The 23,729-nt window shown below is 30.9% G+C and overlaps 1 protein-coding gene across 2 annotated transcripts in view; it reads right to left on the bottom strand.

The window, feature by feature from the left end:
* Positions 1-1,205: 1,205 nt before the first annotated feature.
* The window catches only part of LOC136987701 (probable ATP-dependent RNA helicase DDX5), a 33,196-nt gene continuing 10,672 nt past the window's right edge, over positions 1,206-23,729 (bottom strand). For both annotated transcript variants that reach the window (XM_067285462.1, XM_067285463.1), the window contains exons 3-14: positions 22,304-22,400; positions 17,877-18,010; positions 17,618-17,683; positions 14,453-14,594; positions 14,036-14,196; positions 9,552-9,724; positions 9,427-9,472; positions 7,216-7,280; positions 3,932-3,993; positions 1,717-1,776; positions 1,408-1,647; positions 1,206-1,341 (exon numbers count right to left, since the gene is read on the bottom strand). In XM_067285462.1, the coding sequence (XP_067141563.1) occupies positions 1,283-1,341; positions 1,408-1,647; positions 1,717-1,776; positions 3,932-3,993; positions 7,216-7,280; positions 9,427-9,472; positions 9,552-9,724; positions 14,036-14,196; positions 14,453-14,594; positions 17,618-17,683; positions 17,877-18,010; positions 22,304-22,400 (1,305 nt within the window). In that variant the 3' untranslated portion in view covers positions 1,206-1,282. The remainder of the gene's footprint in view (positions 1,342-1,407; positions 1,648-1,716; positions 1,777-3,931; positions 3,994-7,215; positions 7,281-9,426; positions 9,473-9,551; positions 9,725-14,035; positions 14,197-14,452; positions 14,595-17,617; positions 17,684-17,876; positions 18,011-22,303; positions 22,401-23,729) is intronic.

Genomic DNA, 23,729 nt, shown 5'->3' with positions numbered 1-23,729 from the left:
TGTAGGTACTCGTGAGACTGAGAACAGAGTCAAAATAAAATACAAAATGGCGACACTCTCAACAAACAGTCAGTGGTACAAGATTTGTGTATGGCAGTTGGGAAGTTCAAAAAGCAAATATTGCTAAATCGAATTTCGATAAACGAATCTTTGAAAAACTCACTTACTTGTCCCATGTTATTCCCGACATATCTCTGTTCGCCACGTGCTGACCTTGACCTGAGATATTTCGTTTCAGCATTATATACAGTCGACTCCACATAAGACGACACCCCAAGGGGAAGTGGAAATCTGTCGAGTTATCCAATGTGACGACTAAAGCGAAGTTGGAAATAAAACCACAAAACTACAATCAGGAAAATACAGTAGTGCAGGCTTACAATACATTGTGTTCTCCATTTACAATTACTCCGTAGATGAAAAACTGAAAAATTTGTTTAGTGTTGTTTGTTTTGAGCACTTAACTGGCTCGACTTTCTTTTTCAACGATCACGAACGCCTTGAAAACATCATCATCGTAATTGTCAATTGTTGGCAAGTAACGTCTAAGTATTCTTAATGCCTCTAGCATGAGAAAATGCAAAATTGGATTCCGGTGTGACGATGTAGATTGTATATTTTCTTTTTGTTTATCTGTTATTATTTTATACATAAAAATAAATAAAATGTTAAGGCATTTTTATTAATAATATTAATTAATATAATAATACATTATCTATCGAGTCCCCCTCCTGAAAAAAAATTGAGTTCGCACCACATGGGCAGAGTGAATTCATTTTTTCAGAAGGTGGTGTCGAGTAAACCGGAGGAGTTTTTTTAACATTAATTCCGCGTACACGAAATTAATGTTACATACAGTAGTATAGTGCCCTTTTTAAGTCGACCGAGACCACAGAAAACTGATTACTTAACCAGTGGTGTTGAATTATGTGGACTCGACTGTATATATTGTTTGTGCAAAATTTTAAAAAATATTTTCGGACCATATGATAGCCAGGATTATTTTTTTTCAAAAATGGGAAATTTTTGTTAGGCATCGACAAAAATTCAACCCGGGGCGACAGGCAATGGATATGTTAATTTCACCGAAAATGCATCGTGGACGACCTCGATCACACTCAAAACCACCAATACCAAAGAATGAGAACAAGACCCGCCTTGAGTGTCAAAGTGATCTCAATTAGTAGCGAGTCTCCAAGACATACTCTTGTCCCAAATACGGCTTTGCCATTTTACTTGTTAAATATTTATTTACAACTATTTTCATTAAATTTTTTAAACGTTACACAGCTTCCAAATCATTAAATAAAGTGCTGCGAGGCTGCCATCTCTGATACCTTCCTGTAAATAAAATTACAGATAAATATTAAACTCTTACTCTGTGTTTCGCAAAAACAAGAATTGTACCTTTGGAAATTTTTGATTTTTTGTGCATCTTTGAGAAGTCTAATAAATCGGGGTTGATTTCCTGGTTTGCTTCACGTAACACCGCTATCAGATCTCTTGCTTGATTCGCATTCTCGTAAGTGAAAAAGGTATAAGCCGTGCCTTGCCTGTCGTGACGACCCGTACGGCCAATTCTATGAACGTAATCTTCGGAACAATTTGGATAATCATAATTTACGACGTATTTGATGTCGTTCACGTCTGTAGGAATAGCAAATCTTACTTTTAGAATGACAACTTAATCTAACACAAATTACTTTTAATGCTTACCTAATCCTCTTGCAGCAACGTCCGTAGCTATGAGAATAGATGCTCTTCCTGTTCTAAAATCTAGAATTTATAATAATAGACATAATAATAATGGATTAATATTTTACATGGAAATAGCAAAAAATATTTCCATTTACAAGAGTTGTGAGAGAATAATTACAATGTATTAAATTGCTTATTGGGAAAGTTTGAGGATTTGACATGTTACTAAAGATAATTTGTTCGAAATCACAGTCAAACAACTGTAATGGTAAGAAAATTGCTTGTTTTATAATTACTATAAAAAATGAAACAATAAAGAAAATATTTTATTAACTAGTAATGTGTGACAATAATTATTGTAGCACCCTGTTTTTGAAATCTTTTCATTACAATACGCTATTACACAGGTATCCATTGCTTAATGCAAGATTCGACTAAAACGGAAAATGTAATTGTGACATTTCCTTTATATAAGCAGCAGAAGTTTTTATTAATGTGGCTATAATAGATGTTTTCTTAACGTACATATATTTTTCTCCACAAATAAGGTGTTAGCAAATTTGCTAGTTTTGTGCCAAGGGTGATTTCCAATATAGATAGTTGCGATATTGTATTCTTTGTTTAGAAACTTATTTCAAAACTACTTCCCATTTTGTTTGCTTAAAATCAAATTGAAATGTTTGCAGATAAAAAGCATATTTAATATGCTTGATATGTATTTTAAGTTTCATAAATTATATAATTCTAAACAAATGATTAAGAGTATTTTTATGTGTATGGGAAAGATGTTCCTAAACAACATGTCAAATGTGGTTTTGTAAGTTTTGTTTGGGAAACTTTGAACTGAAGGATAGAAAATGTACAGGGCACCCAAAAGCTGTTGACAAAAAGAAATTTCAGGAAGAAATTGTTAAAAATCAACAAGTAATTCATGAACTTGCAACAAATCTTAGTGTGTCACCAACATGGTGATTATGTTCCACATGCATTACACGAAAAAAAAACTGGACAAAGTAGGTAGCTCTAAGATTTCATTTTACTTTTAATCACACATGACAAAATAAAAATATTTGTTATCAGCCAAAAATTCATTCTATCAGGTCAAATGTCAAGGTATTATTGTATTTCATTAATGCAATAGCATTGAGGGGTTAATGATTGGGTCCCAGGAGGTACGGGTTAGCAAACCCAAATGGGAAGAGGGCTTGGCGGTTATTAGACTGTTTGCATATGGCGCGGCGAAATCAGAGACGGATGAGTCGGAGAGAGAGAGGGTTCAACATTTACCTGGATAGCGTCCATGGGATTTGTGTTAGGGATGCATTGATTTGGGATGGTAGTTCTTCCAGGGTGATTCCCTATCTTCGAGGCTCTGCCCCGTGGTCAGGCCCGGACCCCCTTTTATATTATTCTTATGTAGGGGCTGACTCATCTCTTAGGTGATGTGAGTATAGGTGACTAATGAATATTGATATAAACAGTCCCAGATAGACCGTTATGTCTTCTCAGGTCACCGGATGGGAAGGTCAGAAGGTGTTGGGACTTAGATGCGAATTGTTAGTTTTAGGTGAGTCATTGATGTAGTCCTATGTGAGAAAGTTTTGGTTCGAATCTCTATTTGGGTGACCTTTTTTCTACTCTCTATCCAGGGACGGAGATATAGATTAATGATTGGATAATGGGAAGGTGGGCCAAAGAAGGTTGTCCCCAGTGGAGTACCAGGGGTAGGGGAGGAAATTTCCCAGACACCTCGGTTGTCATTGTGAAAGTGGAGACGTTTGTTTTCCTTTTTTCTCGATGATAGAGGGGGGTGGAAAATGAATCATTTGACAATTAGATGTAATAAGTCTTAATTAAGTGGGGAATTTCACAACTGTATTAATCAAGGGATACCCATATTTAATACAAAAGTGTATAATAAAGCAAAGGAACTCTTAAGTTCCAGTTGCCTTATTTTGTTATAAATAGCAATTATCTATCAAAAAAAGTGTCACTTTAAAATTCCATTATTATTTTAGTTTTAAGAAAACTGTGTTTTTAACATCTGTTAATCTGAATTAAGATCATTGATGAAGAGTTTTGTTTTCAATAAATATACATAATTTTAAACTAATTATTTGCTAAGCACAATGCTTTCGAAAACTGGACATTTTGTAATAAAAGTTTAAAATGTATATACCTAAATTATTAAAAATTACGGTTACAGAAATTTTAATTCAAAACATTCACAAACCTTGTAATGCCAAATCTCTCTGTCTCTGTGTTTTATCGCCATGAGTAGAAACGGTGTAAAGCCTTAAAAAGAAAGCAAGGAATTACATGAAATAAAATATACAAGTAGAACTCCAATTAACGAAAGAAAACTTGTAAGTGACTACTAATTCTAATGAATTACATAATATAGGTTTAAACATTTCTTATATTGTATAACGAATGGTTTTTCTGTTACCTTTCATATATTACAATGTATTTACACATTCTAAATTATTGTAGTATTTTTAAGAATAAAAACTTGTATATGATTAAATTCACTGTGTCTTTTATATTTGTAAATTTTAGTTTAAAATGGCTATGGCCATCTGTTTCGAGTTTTCGGTAATGTGGATAGATGGTAAATGGAGTTCTACTGTGACACGGTAACTCGACACAATACAGTAATAAGTTGTAATATATGAAAAACTATCGACATTATACTAGTAATGATCTACGTGGGGAGTCCAATATTAAAGGTACAGGCCAAAATTACACTAACATTTATAATTAAAGAAAATATTTAATACATTCCACAAAAACTACATACTTTTGTTTATTCCTCGACGTACGCTGGGATAAATGTCTCAACATTTACGGCGATTGAATTACGTAGAAATTTTCACAAATAGAAAAAGTTTATTAAAGTTTGCTGGAAACTGCATACAACAACAAAATGCTTTGAACTGAGTTGAAAATTAAAAAAATGAACTTAGATCAAACTTCTAGCTTAAAAAGTAACTTTCGTTTTTAACGCATTTAACAGAAGACAGGTGTTGTGTTTTTTCGCCCATAGCCTGGAAGATTTCTAGTTCATTTTCGAGATTGTAGTACTTCTTTTGCTCTCTAGTAATCTTGATTTGTCTACCTCAGCTGCTTTAATAGAAACATCGTGCTTATAGCCCAATAATTCGGCAGTTCGTTTGTCTTTAATAATCGGGTTTACGAAGAAAAACTTCATACTTGCAGACTTCGTATTCGTTTGCATCCTTGCCCAATTTGCACAACCTGGCGTTACGCAGTTATCGAAGCTACTGGGCATGGTTAAAAATTAAGACAGCGTAAGCACAATTATTGCAGATATTACAGGTTCTGACAAGTAAAGAATTTTCAGAGTCCTGCCACCAATAAGCTATGTATTGATTATTGACCATTTGCAACATGCCATAACAAGGAAAAATTAAAAAACTAATAAGTAGGTTTAAAATTAATGAATACAAATGTATTCTGACACTTTATGAGTTAATTATACTTTCTATTTGCAAAATTTCCTCAACCTTAACACAAAATAAGAAAAAAGTAAACTTTTAAGAAATTTGCGGGATTTTCCAGGATGAGAAGAATTTTCCGGGTTAAAAAAACAACCAGGATCCCATTTGAGAAACCCTAGTCCAGAACAGTATCTTGCAATTCCTTCTGATCCACAAAGCGTTTCACTGCCAAAAATTTCTTTAAAGGTTCGAATAAATGAAAATCTGACGGGGGGCTAAATTTGGACTATACGGAGGATGTTGCACACCTCCCAATTCTGCTGTGCCAACCACAGTTTGGTTTGATTTGACATGTGGAGTATAGTCCAGATTTAGCCTTCTCAGATTTTCCTTTATTTGGATCTTTAAAGAAATTTTTGGCAGGGAAACGCTTTGCGGATCAGGAGGAATTGGAAGAATGTAATAAATATTATATATTTTTAATTATAAATGTTAGGATAATTTTGGCCTGAACCTTTAATATCACACTCCCCTCGTACAAAAATATATAATATGAGCACTTGCATAAACTTACTTTCATTAAAATGACAAAAATTTTATCAGCATTTTAAGTACACATTTTAAAATGTATGTAAGTTGTTATACTTCTATCCAGAATTTCAGCAATGGAACTAAGTTTAATTCCAGTTTTGTTTTTTTTTTTCCTTTTAGGCACTCTACTTCCACACAATGACACTTCTCCCATTGTTTTGGCAACAATGCCTGCATGAATAAAAGTATTTTAACTGGTATCAGAGCATGACCGCGTACATAGTGGAGGCAATTAACAACTTATTCGGGAAATTCTGAATCGTGCAGCCTACAATCTGGATCCATCACCGTTCAATTATCACCCGTTTGGCTTTTTAGAGGAAGTCTCGGGAGAAGAGAACCACTACTTGAACTCTCAAAATTCAGAGAATTCACTGTGCAATGGCTCTGACACCAGTCAAGATACTTCTATTCTGCAAGAATAACATTGTTGTCAAAATGCTGAGAGAAGTGTCAGTGCGAGGAGAATACCTAGAGGAAAAAATAAATTGAGGCTATTTAACACACAGTTCCATCACTGTAACTGAAATTCCAAATAATAATTGAACCACACTTGTATTTTTATGAATAATCTTGATATATTACTGTAATGACAGATAGTGTGGAAATCGATACAATTTAAATTTGTGCTTAATAAATTTAGTTTGTTTATATGCTAAGTAGAACATAACTGGCATAAAAAGTTGTTATTGTCATGTAATATTTAACGATTTTATTATGGGTCATTCGGAAACAAAGCTTGTCAAATGATATTTTCTCAAAACTAGGATTGTTTTTCTTAACGTGCAACTTTTCCTTTTACGGTACAAAATTCACTGCGTAACCAATCGCAAGTAAACGTACAATTTTCTTTACGTAAGTATTTATTATTGTCGATTAACACAAATAGGAAATTAATGATGGGTAAGTTCACTTGGCTTATCATCACTTAGCTGGCTATTGTGCTGTGTCAATAACTGAAATGTTTACCAATTTTTATTTTACCAATGTCAAATTAATTTCGGTTTAATATATCGATTTTAACATACAAAAGAAATTATTATATTGAAAGAAATAGAATTTATGATTATCAATAATTCGTATTTATCAATTATAATACTCATCATTGATAACAAATACCAATATTCAACATTGTAGATAAAAGTCCGTATTTTATTGACATATTGAACTGACTCTTAGTATCAAGTCCAGTATTGATATTGATGTTAGAATTTTGGTTTGGCACAGTCCCAGTTTTTTGCATTATCACACAATATAATTATGGAAATATGGAAAGTTCAAACTTTCGAAACAAAAAATTGTAGGAAATAGCGTACAATACAAATTATCTTCCACGATCTTTTGCTTTAGGACTAACTAATAAATTAAAAAACTTATTATGGTAATTTTTGTGTACTATAAATAAAATTTTACCCATTTTCTAAAAATAAATAAATTACATACATTAAATATAAAAATATCTTACCCAAATCTTTTTAGGCTGTTAGTTAATCTATCTACTCCTCGTTTAGTTTGAACAAAGACTAATGTCTGAAATTAAAATACATTAACTGAATTATTAAAATTTATTTAAAATTATACATAAATTTTGTATTCAGAAATAAATTCTTTCGTAAATAAAATAAAATCCACAATGATAAAATTTGTTGGTTTTTAAAACATGAATAAGACGAAAACTTATAAAGTCTAAAAGTGAAATACAGTTGTCGCTTGACAGTCCGACATTTTGTAATCTGACATGCTCGGTAGTCCGACGCACCTCCCGTCGAGGTCACCGTAGTCCCCGTCACGTTTCTGCTTGCACAGAAGCATGTCGCGACGTGAATTTCCCCACCCAATTAGTTAACCAAAATGGGTGTTTCATTTCCATATTAACCTAAGCAGCATTTTACTCATAAAATGTAGGAATATTGTAGGCTACTGCAAGCAAAACAATGCCAAACATGTAATCACTTTCGGTAATCCAGACACCTCTTTGGTCCCATACCTGTTGGATTATCAAGGGACAACTGTAATTGAAATATTATTATGAGAAAAAGAATGAAATCACAAAACAATTAATAAGTAAGCAGCTGAAACAATTTTGAAATGTTTTATCATCCAAAAAATATACCAGTACAAGGTATCCACTTAAACATCTATCCAGGACAAGAAGAGCTTTTCAGCATTGGTTAGGTTAGGTTTTTGATTTCAAAAGACAAAAATACACTAGATTTTACATTGCCAAGAAATGTGCCAGTTATTGTGGAATGGGTGCAACATGCAGTAGATGTTACACAGCAATTTGAGTGATGCGACACAATGTTAAATTTACAGCATAAAAGTTGTAATCAAAAGGCACAAGGTTGGAAGACAAAACATTGCACTTTCTGTCAACAAAAATTTGAACTATTTTATTTTTCTCTACCCAAAAAAAATTCCCCTTTGTGAGAATAACTCTTACGCAAACCGCATTCAAATATACCAATTCTTTCAACTTTTATGAATTTTTAAACTATTCACAAACTTATGGATCATCCTGTAGATAATTCCTTGCCAGTTCCCACAATATGTTCAGCATAGTCTTTTTTGGATGTGAATATGCTTTTGACTGCATTGCAGAAGATCTTCCAAACCACGACTGTCTTCTAAGGAAGATAACGATAATCTGAAAGACCCTCAGACCTCTTAAACCATTTTTGACACATACTGACATCAACAGCAGTTTCCCTGTAAACAGCACAGATTTATTTTGTGAATTTGTAGTACAGGTAGGCCTCCTACAATGCAGTACCTTTACAACGCATTTTCACTCCGACGCGGAAAAATGCGGAAATTTTCTTACAACACGGTACTTTTACAATGCAGTTTAGGATATTTAGAAACAAATTATCTTTCACATAACAGAAAAATCACAACGGATCACATAAGTGCAGTGGAACTTGACGAAACAAGCTCAGATCTTGAAATAATGCCACTCAAACATTCTCGAACAACTGTAATAAGTGACGACGAGGACAATTTGTGAGCATAACATTATGTTTCTTTTTGATTTTGACTTGAAATCATAATCTTTTTAGTTTTATATGATGTTGAATTTTATTTAAGCTTTTTATGTACGTATATTTAAAAAATGTTGAAAATGTTACATCATAAAAAGCAGTTTTTCTCTTTTTAGAACTGAATCCCAGTTTTTGTATTAAGTTGGTGTCTCCTATAATGCGATTTCCTACAATGCGGTATTTTCAAGAAACATATCTACCGCATTGTAGGAGGTCTACCCGTATTTCTCTTTTTATGGAAGTAGAAAAGCACAGGATGATAAAAATGCAATTTAAGTTCCTCCATTTTTAAATCCAAAAATTTGAATAAAACAATAACAAAAATTAATAATTTTCATTTGTAATATATATTACAGAATGTTACATTGAAACTGACAAAAACAATTGAATATAAACTGCTGTTATTGACTGGTAATTGCTATTAGTGGCATCTTATGTAAAAACTGAAATTTTTCAAATCAACCCAATAAAAAAATAAAGTCATATTTTAAAAAATTTAAGAACATTTCAATGACAAAGACTAATTTAAAAACATCATTATTATTTCATTAATATTTAATGTTGTAGACTTAAACAAGTAAAACAATTTCATTAATGAAATTTAATAATTATTTCTTTAATAATTTAAATCTTACCTTATGATCTTTTTCTTTTGTAATTTTTTTTAAGAGTTGTATTAACCTATATTAAAGAAAAACCAATTTGTTACAAAGGTATAGATGATAATAAAATGCAACCTTCTTTGTTTTTAATAACTTACTTGCCATGTTTTTCTCTTTCGTCACAGACTTCTACTACTTGTAAAATATTATGATTGGCCGATAACTGAAGCGAACCTATGTTTATCTGAATGTAATCTGTTAAAAAGTCTTTAGCTAGTGTCTGAACTTCCGTCGGCCATGTTGCGCTCCACATTAACGTTTGACGATCTGGCTGAATTACAAATTTTTGCTTTGAGAAAATAAATCTCTAATAATACTATCATCATAATTATAAATCATTTTTCAACACGTCAAAAACAAAATACAGCATACCTTGGCACTCAAACTCAATTTGTTTCAGATTTCTGTTTGAGTGCCAATTATTCAAGTAATTAATAATTTTTCCCGTAAGAAATAATGTACAGTATATTAGATTACTCCATTTCAGATCCCAAAAACCACTTATAGAAGCATTTTAACTAGAAGTTTAAAAGCCTAGCATGCATAAATCATTAAAAAAACAATCAAAAAATACTAACATGCAATAGTGTGACAAAGTACACCTATTAATTTTATTGAGTTGAATAAAGTTTTTGTGTAACGGTTGTGAAATTTAACACATTATTGCTAATGTGAAACTGTATTCTTTGTTTACAAGCATATTTTGAATTTTTTACTTCACGTTTTATTTCAGTAAAATCAAGTTGAAATGTCTGTAGATAAAATGCATATCCAGGATATTTTTAACCTTTGGAAAGGATGTGCCATACAGACTATAAAACGTATGAGGAAAATGCACATAAAGTTTGAACATGTCAAATATGTTCTGTTGTAGAAATTTTGAACTGAATAATACACAATGGAAGGGCACTCAACAGTTACTGATACAGAAAAACTGCAGGAAGAAATTGTTAAAAATTGATAAACAATAACTTGAAAACTTACAACATATTGTTGAAACTTCAACTTTGAATGGCTGCAAAACATGATAATTGGGTTCTCCACATATTATGTGAAAAAAACAAACTGGACCCAGTATAATTTTGTCTGGTGATGATAGGAAATGCTAGGGTTTCATTTTATCTTTAAATTAGTTACTCATTTTTATTGTAGAAAATTTTTTTATGGACAACAAAATTAAACGTAAAATAAAAATATTTATTCAAGCATGTTGCATTTGTTTGGTCAAATACCAAGCAATTGGTTTTTCCAAACATGTTCAAATACAGATATACACTGTATTTATAAACCATTACAATAGACTTGTACTTCAATAAAATATGTGTTTAACAAACAAGTAATTGTTTACTATGACATGGTCACAATGCTGGGCTGCAATTTTTAATCATATTTTAATTTATTTCATTTAAAATATATGCTTTCCATCTTAAATTATTAGCAGTGTCTTCTCCCTGCAGATCATCCTTTTCCTTTAACAATAGAGTTGTGTCAATCATTTATTAACTGCTTTCAGGGGAATAATTTTGAATTTAAATCATGAAATCATATGACTTCCAGTTTGCATTGGAAGTTCATATATAGTTAATTGGTTTCCAGCCCCTAAGGTTTCCATATCTGGTCTCGGATTTCATCTAACTCCATTCTCAAGATTAAGGAAAGATGGAGACAACAGACAGTGGGAATTTATAGGTCTACAATTTTTTCAAATTATAGCCCAATAAAAATGAACTAAATCAATATATCAATTAACAATACAAACTTACATGAAAATGAAAATGAAATAATTGAAATTAATTCTAGTCGAGATTAAAAGCATAAGCATAATTGTGATCCATCTGTAGTTTGTTAAATGTCATGTGTCAGCCGATAAGTATATTATTTATTTAATTTTAAAGAAAAGTGTCATACACTGTAAAAATATTACATAAATGGAAAAATTTTCATTATTTGGATAAGTTATTTTGAATAAAAAAATTTAAATAGGTTATTAGAACCTTATAACAAAAAACTACTCTCTTTTTCTATATTATATAATTTTTTTTTTTTTTTTGTTTTACTTAAAACTGAACTACATAATGAAAAACAAAATTTCAAGTTTTTTTTCCAAATACAGTGAAACTTCCATTAATGGACACTCCCGAATAGAGACACCTCTTCTTAACGGACATTTTTACAATCCTCAGACCCTTCAAATAGGATACCTATTACATTTACCTCTAAATAGCTGACACTCTAAATAAATGCTGTCATCCATAACCTACCTTAGTTCTGCCTTCAATATTCTGAAAGAATTAATCACATACGAAATATTTTAAAACTAAAGTAAAGAATCAGTTCAAATACTCTTTCAGACGATGAATTTTGACAGTAAGCATTGAATAAAGACTGGCTTAAAATAGGAATAGGGGAGGAGGGCAGGTGGTAAAAAGCCAAACAATATCCTTTCTCTGTTACAGAAGACTAATCTGGTTAAGTTGTCAGTCACCATTTATTGTCACACACATTAATGTTATTGTTACAGTAAAAATGTGTTTTTACTGGATGTCATTGTTATAACTAGAATTTACTGCTAGTCAAAAATGAATTTGAGTTAAAACTAGTTTTAACTAGACAAAACGGGTTTTAACGAAATGGCTTAGTAAAAACTGTTTAGACCGAGGTCATTCAGCTAACACGTTCTTATAGTATATGATGAATTTCGTATCGCTTTAACCCTTTTCCCCCCAACATCTTGTTTACATTTATTTTGCAATCCTTCCTAAGGCAATACAGGTCAGTCAGGCAATATTATTTTAAAAATTCATCCAAAAATCAAATTATCATTATATCTATATGAAAAAAATCACTTACATTTATTAATATCTTTAGTTTTAAATACAATATTTTTCAATACATTTTATTAGAAAAATTTATAAGAAAAAAAATTATATATATCAGAACTGACACACAAACTTGATAATTTGTAACATTTTGTGAAAATTAACATTGTCTAGTTACATAGTTGTTTGCTGGCACTGAGCCAGAAAGACGTAGAATATTGTTTTGTACAATTCGATATAACACTTATGCATGTATGTTTATTCGTTGTGAAATTATCGCACATTATATCAAACATTTGTTTGAAATCAAAATTTTATATTGCTATCAACTAATATAATGAATTATTATACTTTATTCACTTCATATCGAACAAGATTATATCTGTTGTTAATAAATTTTACAAAAATCGATATTTACCAAAGTAACGATGAATTGGTACCCTCAAAGTTTTGCTTAAAAAGCCAGGGTACCGATCGATCGGAGCCTTCGGGGACAAAGGGTTAATTAATGTTAATAACACAGATGCATGACCAATATTTTCAATAAATATCGTATTAAATAATACAAATGTTTTAATCCCAATCATCACTTTATTTATTTCTCTCAAACATATTTATGTAGCTAAAATTAGTTTTAACTAACGTTAAAAGTTAAAACTAGTTTTATCTAAAATCAAAACATGTACAGCAGTAAATTCTAGTTTTAACTAGACAAAACGGGTTTTAACAATGACATCCAGTAAAAACGAGTTTTAACTAAAAACGGGTTTTTACTGTAACATTATTAAACTTCTTATTATTGGAATTAAGCTTATGATACCAAGAAACCATAAACTTTTCCAAAGTTATTCATTCGACAAGAACTGTAGTTCAGTAGTAATGAAAAAGAAACAGTTTTAAGGTTATGACAACAGCATTTATATGGTGAAAGTTCAAAGGTATTGTTACAAAGGTGATTTGTTGACCACTTTAAAGTGTAAAAAGATATTCGGTTTTCTTGAATTTATGATCTTAACAGCTTTGTGGTGGCTTAAGTGTAATTTTTAATAAATTATTTATTGAAAAAAGCAAAATATGTTAAAAAAATTACACCTTGATTACTTCAAAGCAGACAAATCACTGTATCAATTTTTATTAGTCGCTTAGATCATAAATGCAAGAATACCGAATAAATTTCTTACCTCTTGGAGTGGCTATCAAATTGCCTTCATAACTCCACATTGCAACTCTCATCACCCTTCTCTTCAAACCCTTCTGTTCATAATAACAGTTTCATTTTCTTTTTTGTTACTTCCACTCAGGTTACTTTTGATGAATTAATAATTAATCCTAACATTTACATTTTGTTGTAATTTTTCTGTTCTATTTAATTAAAATATCCTGCACATCTGTTTGCTATTTAGAATTCAATTAAAATGTGATTTTTACAGCTGACAAGATAAATAATATACTATATATGTGCTATATATTCTTTTTGATATTTTCACATTCCTAATGCAAATTTGATGTTTTTGTAATTCATCGTATTCTTCACATTATAATGACCTGGTTAAAATACAATATGATCGCCGGCATATACCTCTGAATAGCAAACAAACTTCTTGATCCTGATGGTGTCTGCTATTTGGAGGTTATACTGTGTAACATTTTGATAAATATGAAACTTGAACATTAATAACTGACATCAAGTAAACTGATTTTTTCCATTAAATTCTTCACACAAACATTTCATATATTTTAAACTATTTTATTAGAATACTTACTCTTATTTGTTCAATGATTTTTCGTATTTGTGGTTCAAAACCCATATCGAGCATTCTGTCTGCTTCGTCTAAAACCAGATAAGTAACGTGTGCCAAATTAACCTGATTAAATTCGAGGAAATCTAACAAACGTCCTGGAGTGGCAATACAAATATCAACACCTAGAGAGAAAGAAAACTCCAATTAACACAAGACATTATTATTATACTATTCAGATATGTGTATCTACAGTATGATGAAAATATTTATTATAATAGTCACAAAATCCTTAAAAATTTTATTGTAATTACTGCAAAACTCATATAAGAGCTTTATTTGCAGAGTGGTAAAAAGCAGAATCTCTTGTAAATAATAAAACTGTACACAAATATTATATCTAATTATTAGATTTAAATGGCATATCGAACAAATTATTACCATTTTCTAAATCACGAAGTTGAGGTCCTCTTCCGGCACCACCAAAAACACAGGCACTGCGAAGACTGGAAACGGGTAAAAATGGATACGCAACTTCAGAAATCTGTTGTACTAATTCACGAGTTGGTCCCAACACCAATACCTATATAAAGAATTCATTTCAATAAGAATTAAAAAGCATAAAAAATAATTGTTCTATAGTCTGTCTATGGAAAGAAACAATTTGAGATCATCATCATGCAAGATGTCGCTTTAGTTAAACCAATTGGCTCGTGCCCTAATGATGCCAGCACTTTTCACTTAATATGTCAGGCAAGGTGCAAATTTTATTTTATTTTCTCTCACTAGATGGTAGAATGATTTTTTCATTAATTGTGTTAATTTTTTTATAGCATGTATGGGATCCTGCATTTAACAACTAATATAATAAACTTTGACATATTCCAATATCAGTAGACTAAAACAAAAATTTTGACATGACAGAACCTGTGAAAAACTGTTTAAACATTGTGACCAAATGTGTTATTCAGAATTATTCATTAAGAATTTATTCAAAACTAATTTCTATTACTAACAAAAAGAGGTCTGGATGTTCGGGTATCCAATTTGAACAAAATTTGGTATGCATGTAGCCTTAAACATAAACAGCTCCTCATCAAAATAATAAGACCCACTTCTCAAGTGTTTCCCAAAAATGGGCCTCTGAAAATTTAATGTTTAACTTATAAGTCTTTGAAAGTTTCATGTCTCTGAACAGCTATAGCCAAGTGGATAAGACACTAGGCACTGGAGTTAAGCAATGTAAGTTCAAACCTTTGAAATTTTAGTTTTGTGAGAATACAGAGGGTATGAGAGTTACTCGCAACCCTTTTGATCTGTTGGGACGTAAGGACCCACTCACGATGTCATTGGATGACTTTAAATTATAGGAGGGTCTTAAATGAGGGTGGGGAGTTGCGGGAAAGTTCTGATCATAGGCAGTTTCAGATGTCCGTATTCAACCAAGTAAATAGACAGGTTAACAAATAACAAACAAAAGTCTAATGAATATAATAAAGGAATACAGTACACAAAGGAATAATCTATCATTATAACGATTGTCTAACTACATACACCTCTAAACATGGAGAGAGATTCTGATCTGATTGATTCGATCCAGTTGATGTGTAGGGCCATCCCCTACACATCAACTGGCATTGGATATGGAGACGGAGATGGCCTGGATGAGGAGAGGCTGGAGCTGGATTATGCTGGAGCTATGCCTTCCATACTTCTACAGACCTGTAAGACTGTCTGCTTCTTTTATGGCAGTCCTCTATGATCATCAGCTACCTTCCTCTATGGCAGTCCTGGATTGTTGGTGGCTGCCTTGAGAATACAATTTCTCTCCCTTTTATTCCAAATTCCTCTCCAATTGAGTTTCAGTATTCATAACATCTGACAGGATATTATTTCTGACGCAAACGAACAGATGTTCATCGGAAATGTCTGATAGCATCTTTCCCAAAGAAAGTTTTACTTCCCTTCCCATGAATTTGACAGAATGTGTTAAATTTTTCACTAAAATATTACTTTAATTTACTAATTGATTTAAATAAAACTTACAATTCTCACAGTTTAGTTTTGTGTTACTTTTTTTTACTGCGTCATTAGAATTATTACTACTATTATTATTCCTCACAGTTAAAGCTTATAAAACAAGAAATTAAAATTGTGACATCATTTCCCGTTTAGCGAAAACAAGCCTCTGTAGATTTGGCACTTTTATTTCTTCACATTTATTTTCACATATTTTACACAATGTGTTCTCACAAAGCAAATAAGCGTCGGACATTACTGTGTATGGACAAAAGACACAAGTCTGATGTGAAAATACAGTAGCACAGTTGCAGCATTTCATTTTTTTAATTGTTAATATTATGCACAATTTCCTTATGCGCTCATTTTTGTTACACTTCAAATATCACAATACCATCATATCTGAAAATAAATATGAAGAAATAAAAATTTTATTAAACACATAAATGAGTTAATCTACAGAAACTTTGAAGTGGAAAATTAAGTCACAATTTTTATCTCATTTTATAATTTTTAAATGTGTGAAATAAAAATAGTAATAACAATGTTAATGATGTGATAAAATAATAATGTTACACACAAAAAAGCCTAACCAAAAATTCACACATTCAAACCTAAATCTAGCTCCAGTGTCTAGCACCTTATCCACTCGGCTATTGCCGCTCAGACATGAAACTTCCAAAGACTTATAAGCTATACACTAAATTTTCAGAGGCCCTTTTTTCAGAAATACTTGAGAAGAGAATCCTATTATTTAGATAAGGAGCTGTTTATGTTTAAGGCTACATGCTCACCAGGTTTCATTCAAATTGAAGACTCAAATGTGGCCCTCTCCTTGTAAGTGGCAGTTTAATATGTCCCTTTTGCTTTCCAGACACCAAACTGATAAGGCTATCAGCACCTGAATTAATAAGTAAGTAAAAATGGCACAATAGGTAATTTGAAGTGGTAAAAAAAATTTTAAACTGGTGAATGGTTGGCAATATTTTAAAATTTTTTAGAGCAATCCTTGCTTTATGATATAAAATAAAAAGATTTATTAGGATCACTTAATTTAATAACAACTTATTACTTCATTAACTTATACCACTTAAAAATATCTTTTAATATTTTTATTTTTAAATAAATTTTTATACCTCTAAGATTTAAATAAATAACACAATTTAAATTTATATATAAATAATATTTCCTTAGCAATAAGTAACTTCTTCACTTTAAATAAACAATTCTAAGATAAAGTATTTTTGAAAAGAAATACTTTAAGATGCTAATATATGATACAGTGTTTAAAAAGTACATTTAAATTTGCTAAAGAACATACTTATGTAATTAGCACAATTAGAAATGTATCATCATTGGCTATGCTTTTATATAATTGATTTTTATTATATTAATTCAAAAATTATGCTAAAACCACAAATAGATGGAACACTTTCTTAATCCAAACATGGTTTATACATATTTGCACATTCAGTATAGAAAGTGTAATACCAATAAAAATACAAAACACATGAAATTTTTAATTTTTTAAATTAATTAATTAATTAAACTATAAAGTGAATAAAAAAAATTTTTTAATAAACTTACAGTTGGTCCGTCATCTAATTTAGCATGTTTCTGATTTTTAATATGCACAATAGCAGGTAACAGATACTAAAAATATTAGAAACAATCATTTTGTAAAATTTACTAATAATTATTAAATTTTCTGATTAATTTATCAGCAATTTGAAACAATTTTAAAACTTTGTAAAAAGTAATTTAAGTAATTATTTTCTCACTGAAAATAAAGATTTACTATACGCATTTAAAACTGATTTATATTTTATTATATGAAATTACTTACAGCTAAAGTTTTTCCGGATCCAGTTTGAGAAACTCCTATTAAATCCCTTCCACTAAGTGCAATAGACCATCCCTGTGCTTGAATTGCTGTTGGAGTTTCATAATTCTGTTTTTCGATGACACTCATAATATAATCTACACAAAAAAAGTAAATCACACTATATAGATTTTATACGAAACATGTAAATTTGACATATATATTGTAAAATAGTAATTTGTAAATTTTGTTAAAATATATATTACACAGAAAATTCATATGCATCTTTAATGGATGCTTCATTTCTGTGTATTTATTGATTTTTCTTCAATAAATATACAGAAGCCTTGTCCTTCCTCTATTTTCTCCAATTAATTTGAGATGATGACTTTTATTATTATTGTTACTCATGCTTTTCTTTTCAAATCTTCTAGTTATGTGTGTGTTCAATGCATAAACTCCAAATAAATGTGAATATTGGGATACCATATATATTTATAATCTGAATGCAAAACATACCATTAAAACATTTTAATTGTGCATTTGACTTCTTGTTAGGTTGTGTTTTTTTATGAGTTTGGTCTTTTGGAATCTGAAATACTTTTATACTTTGCTCTCAATACACAGGCTCAATTAAGTCTATTCCTATGTTCAAAGTCTTCATTCTTTAGAATTCCTTTTTTCTGTGTGTAGCATTTTGCATTTGTTTATGCCAAATTATTTGTATGTTAATGGCATAAGCATATGCTAATATGTGATTTAGTTGTCTCCATATAAGACATGGAAAAATGTGTGTTGTGTTGTTTAACCTATATGACTGTTGATTTAAGACCAAACAGAACTACAGTGGACTCAGGTAATCAACCTCTTTGGAAAAATTATAATAGTGTATTTCGTTTGTTTTAAAAGTATATAACAAAGTCTGATACATAGTTTGATCTCCAGTATTGCACTGTGTTTTCTAGAAATGTAATACAGTAGTTCCTCGATATAACATGCATGTGGGGTGGGAAACAACACCTGCGTTATAAGATGAACCATATTATACCAAGCGGCACAGTGTAACGCAGTTCATCTCTTTACTTTAGCAATAATGTCAAGCTTTTCTTTTACTCATCATGCATACAATAATTAAACACTTCAAAATACATGCAGGAACTCAATACATACGCAATTACTCAATACACAGTAACAACAAAATGAGCTACTCCCTAATGCCACACGGACCTGTATAAACAAGTTTGAACTTATCACATCGCCTGTGCTATAACCAAGTGTGTGGTATAGTGAGCAGCGCTATAACGAAGGTCCACTGTAAGTATTTATGTATTTTGTATAACCATGAATGTGGATGCTATCAAATGTTTTCCCATAAACTACAAGTGTTACATGTAGGTTTATGTATTGTTTATGTACTTGCTCTATAACAACTAAATCTATGCGTAGCTGTTCTTTACATTCCATGTGCCTTCTACAATAGCTTTTTTTGATATTCTATGGGAAAGTTGTGTTGAAAGGCATTTATTGGTCTATATTATATAGAGTCTTCAGCATTGTTGTTTTTTGTGTTTTGCTTATGTGATGATGCTTATGTATTTATTAAATGTTTTACTAATTTCTGGAGCAAGAATATGAATTTTTATAACAAATTGTGAATGTTGACTACCAACTTGAACTATGTGTTATGTTGCAATTTTGATGTCATGTATGTTTATTTTAGTGTAAGGCATAATTAGAATCTCTTTACATGTTTTCTTCCTCATCTTCATTCTTCATGTATGATTAGACTGGAACAAAGGGCAAATCAATAATCTGAGTCCTTTTCTCTGTTTGTGTGCCATTTTATTGTGATTATGCAGTGAGCTCAATCGACAGCTATCTGCAGAAAAATTTTGTTGTAGTCTTCTTAGTGTACAGTACAGGTTTTGTATTGTTTGAATCTTTGTGGTTTTTGTTTGAAGGTGTCAATGTATTCCTGTATGTATGTATTGTATTGTTCATATTTTCTGCATGTTTTAATTTTCTTGAATACATTTTTAAGTTCTTTCATTAATTTTGGTGTTATGTTGTTTTCAGTATTTTAAGTCAGTCTGCCAAATTTTTGTTTATTATTATTTATTTGTTTCTAGTCTCTTTTCATGGGTAGACTTAGAATTTTCTGTTTTTATTTTTTTTTTATTGTTCTGTTTGTTTGTGAGTGTATGTTTAGTGACCTTGGTACACCATCATAGTGACTATACCAGAATAAGCTAATGTATGTACGTCAAAGAGTGTTGAATCAGGTTGAATGTATTTTACTAATCTGTATATTTAGATAGAGTAGAATTTTCCTAATTGTTTGAATGTATTTATTTAGGGTAGTTACAATTTCTGTGCCTAATATCCTTTCTAAACCTTTATAATGATTATACTTTATTTGCCAGTTGGAAAATAAACAATAATCAATTCAAATCAATTGACTTCTTTATAAAAATCATTATAAACTTCAAAAGCAGTCAATTGGGCAATTGAATGGCGTTTACTAGCAACTAAAATTTAGGGAAATAACCAGTAAGAAGTCCTCCAAAATAGTGAATAGATATTGTATTTTTGTGGATTGACTGGCATGCCACATATAGCCAGGGGAGACCAACATGCCAGAAACCCCAGGGTGATTGGCATACTGGTCAAACTGCAACTAAAAAATAAAATTAATGAGATCTACCAAAACTAGTTGTTAAATAAATGTTAAAGAAAACATTCTTCCCAGTACATTAAAATAATAACATTGTAATTTGACTGATTTAAATCAGGAAGAGGGTTTTCATTTACAGGACAATAAAACAATTAGCAGCTTATAGTATAGTAGTTAGTCAGTGTGGGCTGTATTGACCATCTACACTGGCGTTAAAAATAACACATTCCTCTCTAATTTAACACAAAGGAGATGTTAATAGGTGTAAGTTGAGATAATTTACAGCTAATTTCTAGAATTTAATGTTTATTTTTTATTTTATTTTTAATCAAATTACAATAAAATAAACATAAAAAGCACTTTCAGAATTCCATGAGTATTTTACATCATTAGAAAGAAGACAAAATGAAGAAATTAAACATATACTCATAGTTTCTGATGTAATGTTGGTTTTCACAGTTTTAGAATAAAAACTCTTTTGTTTTTTAATGCGCCCTCTAGAAACGAATGTATAATCACATTTAAACCAGCATACTGGCATGCCAGTTTTATCTGAGGGAGATCATAAAATCAAATATTTCCATATCTGATTTCATGGTTTTTCCAGATAGACTAACAATTTTATTTTGCAAACAACACTAGATCACTAAATAATATGGTAGATTACACATATTATTTAGTGATCTAGTGTTGTTTGCAGAATAAAATTGTTGTGTATAATTTTCTTTTCTGGTCAACAGCCTTTTGTTCTGTAATAGTGTGATATTAGTAGTTGTTGAGGAGATATCGTGGAATAACACAATTGGTTGAATTTGAACTGCTGGTGCATGTGTCTCAGAGAAAAGACAGTGACTATATAAAGTTGATGTGGAAGCAGAAAATTTGAGTTTGGATCCGTCTTGCTAACTGTATTCTGTGATCGCCGAAGAAAGTGTTACTGCTAGCCAACTGCTTGTCAGTTGTGAGGTTTTCTTGATGGACAAGTTCGGGAGATACAAACTATTTCAATTTTTCATTGTGTTATTGGCATACTGGGACGGATGCCAATTGTGAAACTTATGTATTTTTAACTTTACTGTAGTTTTGTGTGCATTTGTCATGTAGTCATTGTATACTGTAATGTCCATTTAAAGTTTTGTGATAATGTAGTAAGTATGAATGATGAATTTATTTATTTTTTTGTGTCCAGTTCATCCATTGGCATGGTTTTCCAGTCTTGATGGTCATGACTGTATTGCCACTGAAGCACTTTGGCTAGATTGGTGTGTGTTATCCATTGTGTGCATGTGAGGCTGTGGTTGTGATGCAGTAGCCATACTTGAGCCAGAGCCAGTACTGCATTTGCCACCAGTAGCCAATGGAGACTGCAGCATATTTTTCTAACAAATTTTTGCCTAACTCGTGAATGTGAAATACTTTACCCAAATGATACCTGAGCCAGTATTATGCTGAGAACATGTTAAAACCATTTTTCTTTTCAGGGATGTGCTGATATAACTAAATTCATATGCTTATACATCAGCTACTCCTAACAGGTAGAATAAACAGTATTTAACAGCTATCAATTCTAAATCAGACACTGCTTGAGCATCATTCTGCTTCATTTTTCCCTTAAAGACCTTACTGGCAGGATGGTCCTTCTAGAAGCTTATACTCTCACCAACACTGCTCTATGATTCATTGGGACTATTGAACACTCACCTTGAAAAGATAGTGACTAGCAAGATAATGATGATAATATTAACTATTACACAAAAATAATTTAAAACTTAAATACCTGGAAAATTAGCTTCTTGGAATGAAGTGATTGGTTTAGGAATGTTTTTTCCTTCTAAAGTCATATTCATTTCTTTTCGATACTGCTCTATTTCTTCCTATACGTATATATGAAAGAGGATGAAAACTTATAAAATAAATATTTTCTAGTCTTTAATAGAAAAACTAAATACAAACATTTACTTACTCTAGTAAGAAAAAAAAATCAGAAATAAATAAATAGAGTAATACTGTGTCGATTGATCTAACATTTTGAAAATATAACACATGTCCAGTCTTCACAGGTTGCCAGATAGCTTTTATAAAAAGTAAAGCAGAATACCTCGAAACATAGCTCAAATTACTTTTAAAGTGGCTCAGAAAATAGTAAGTCACCCAAATCTAGTAGTCTAAAGCCCTACAAAATCCTCAATCTGCTACTCATAGCCCAATCTTGCAATTCCAAAACCCAACTATTTTTTATGAGATAAGAGAATAAGGGTAGTCCGTGGGTAAAGTGACACCCAAAAATCTGCTACTGTAAAAGCAAAGCCATGTTAATTGGCAGCAGTGCACTTAAGATTTAATCTTGGGGTAGCTAAGTTGAATGGATAAAAAAGTTTTTAATGCAAGCAAATTCAATAACCCTCCCCTTATGTTACCAATAATTCATAAATAATATAGAAATAGAACACATGACACAACATAAATAAAAAAAATGGATTTTAATTACAAAGATATTTTTGGAAAATTTACTAGTTTTTTTTTTTTCCTTTTACTTTGGGGTGTCAAGACCCATTGGCCCACCCCTTGGGTGTGCCACTATGACCAGATTGGAGTTCTCAATCTATTGTTCTCTTATAGTATGTAAGCACTTTTATCTAAACGAATGAATTAACATACACATATCACAGTTCAGATAAAATTTTCACTTTGAATTTCAAAGTAGACATATTTTGAACTAACCAAATTCCTTAACATGTAAATCTCTGTATTCCCAGGACAAAAGTACAGTTACAAACAGGAAGTTTGAAGTAATGCGGATTTCCTGTACTTGCAGATATTTATAATAGTTTAGGGGGAGCATCTGTGAATTGGTGCCTTCATTACTAATATTTTGTCATTTATAGGTAAGTAATATTATTATTTTTATTTATGTTGGTTTTATTTACACTGACAGATGCTCCCAAATTTAATTTATATTTAATTTAAATCTTATTTAAATTTTATTTAATGAATGTTGTTTTGGTCTAATTCTATAATGTTTATGTTAATTGTATTTAATACCAAGATTTTTGTATTTGTAAGAATTTTTCTCCTTGCATCATGGAGTGATCCAATATGCTTAAATAAATAAACAAAGAAGTAAAACAGCAAGGCTGTATTTGGGACAAGACTACGTCTCAGAGACTCACTACTAAGCGGAATCACTTTGATACTCATGGTGG

This window comes from Centruroides vittatus, unplaced genomic scaffold (genome assembly GCF_030686945.1).
Source record: "Centruroides vittatus isolate TY-2023 unplaced genomic scaffold, ASM3068694v2 scaffold_2569, whole genome shotgun sequence".
Lineage (NCBI taxonomy): Eukaryota > Metazoa > Arthropoda > Arachnida > Scorpiones > Buthidae > Centruroides > Centruroides vittatus.
Note: the sequence above shows the minus strand (reverse complement) of the source record. Positions and strands in the feature narration are given on the sequence as shown.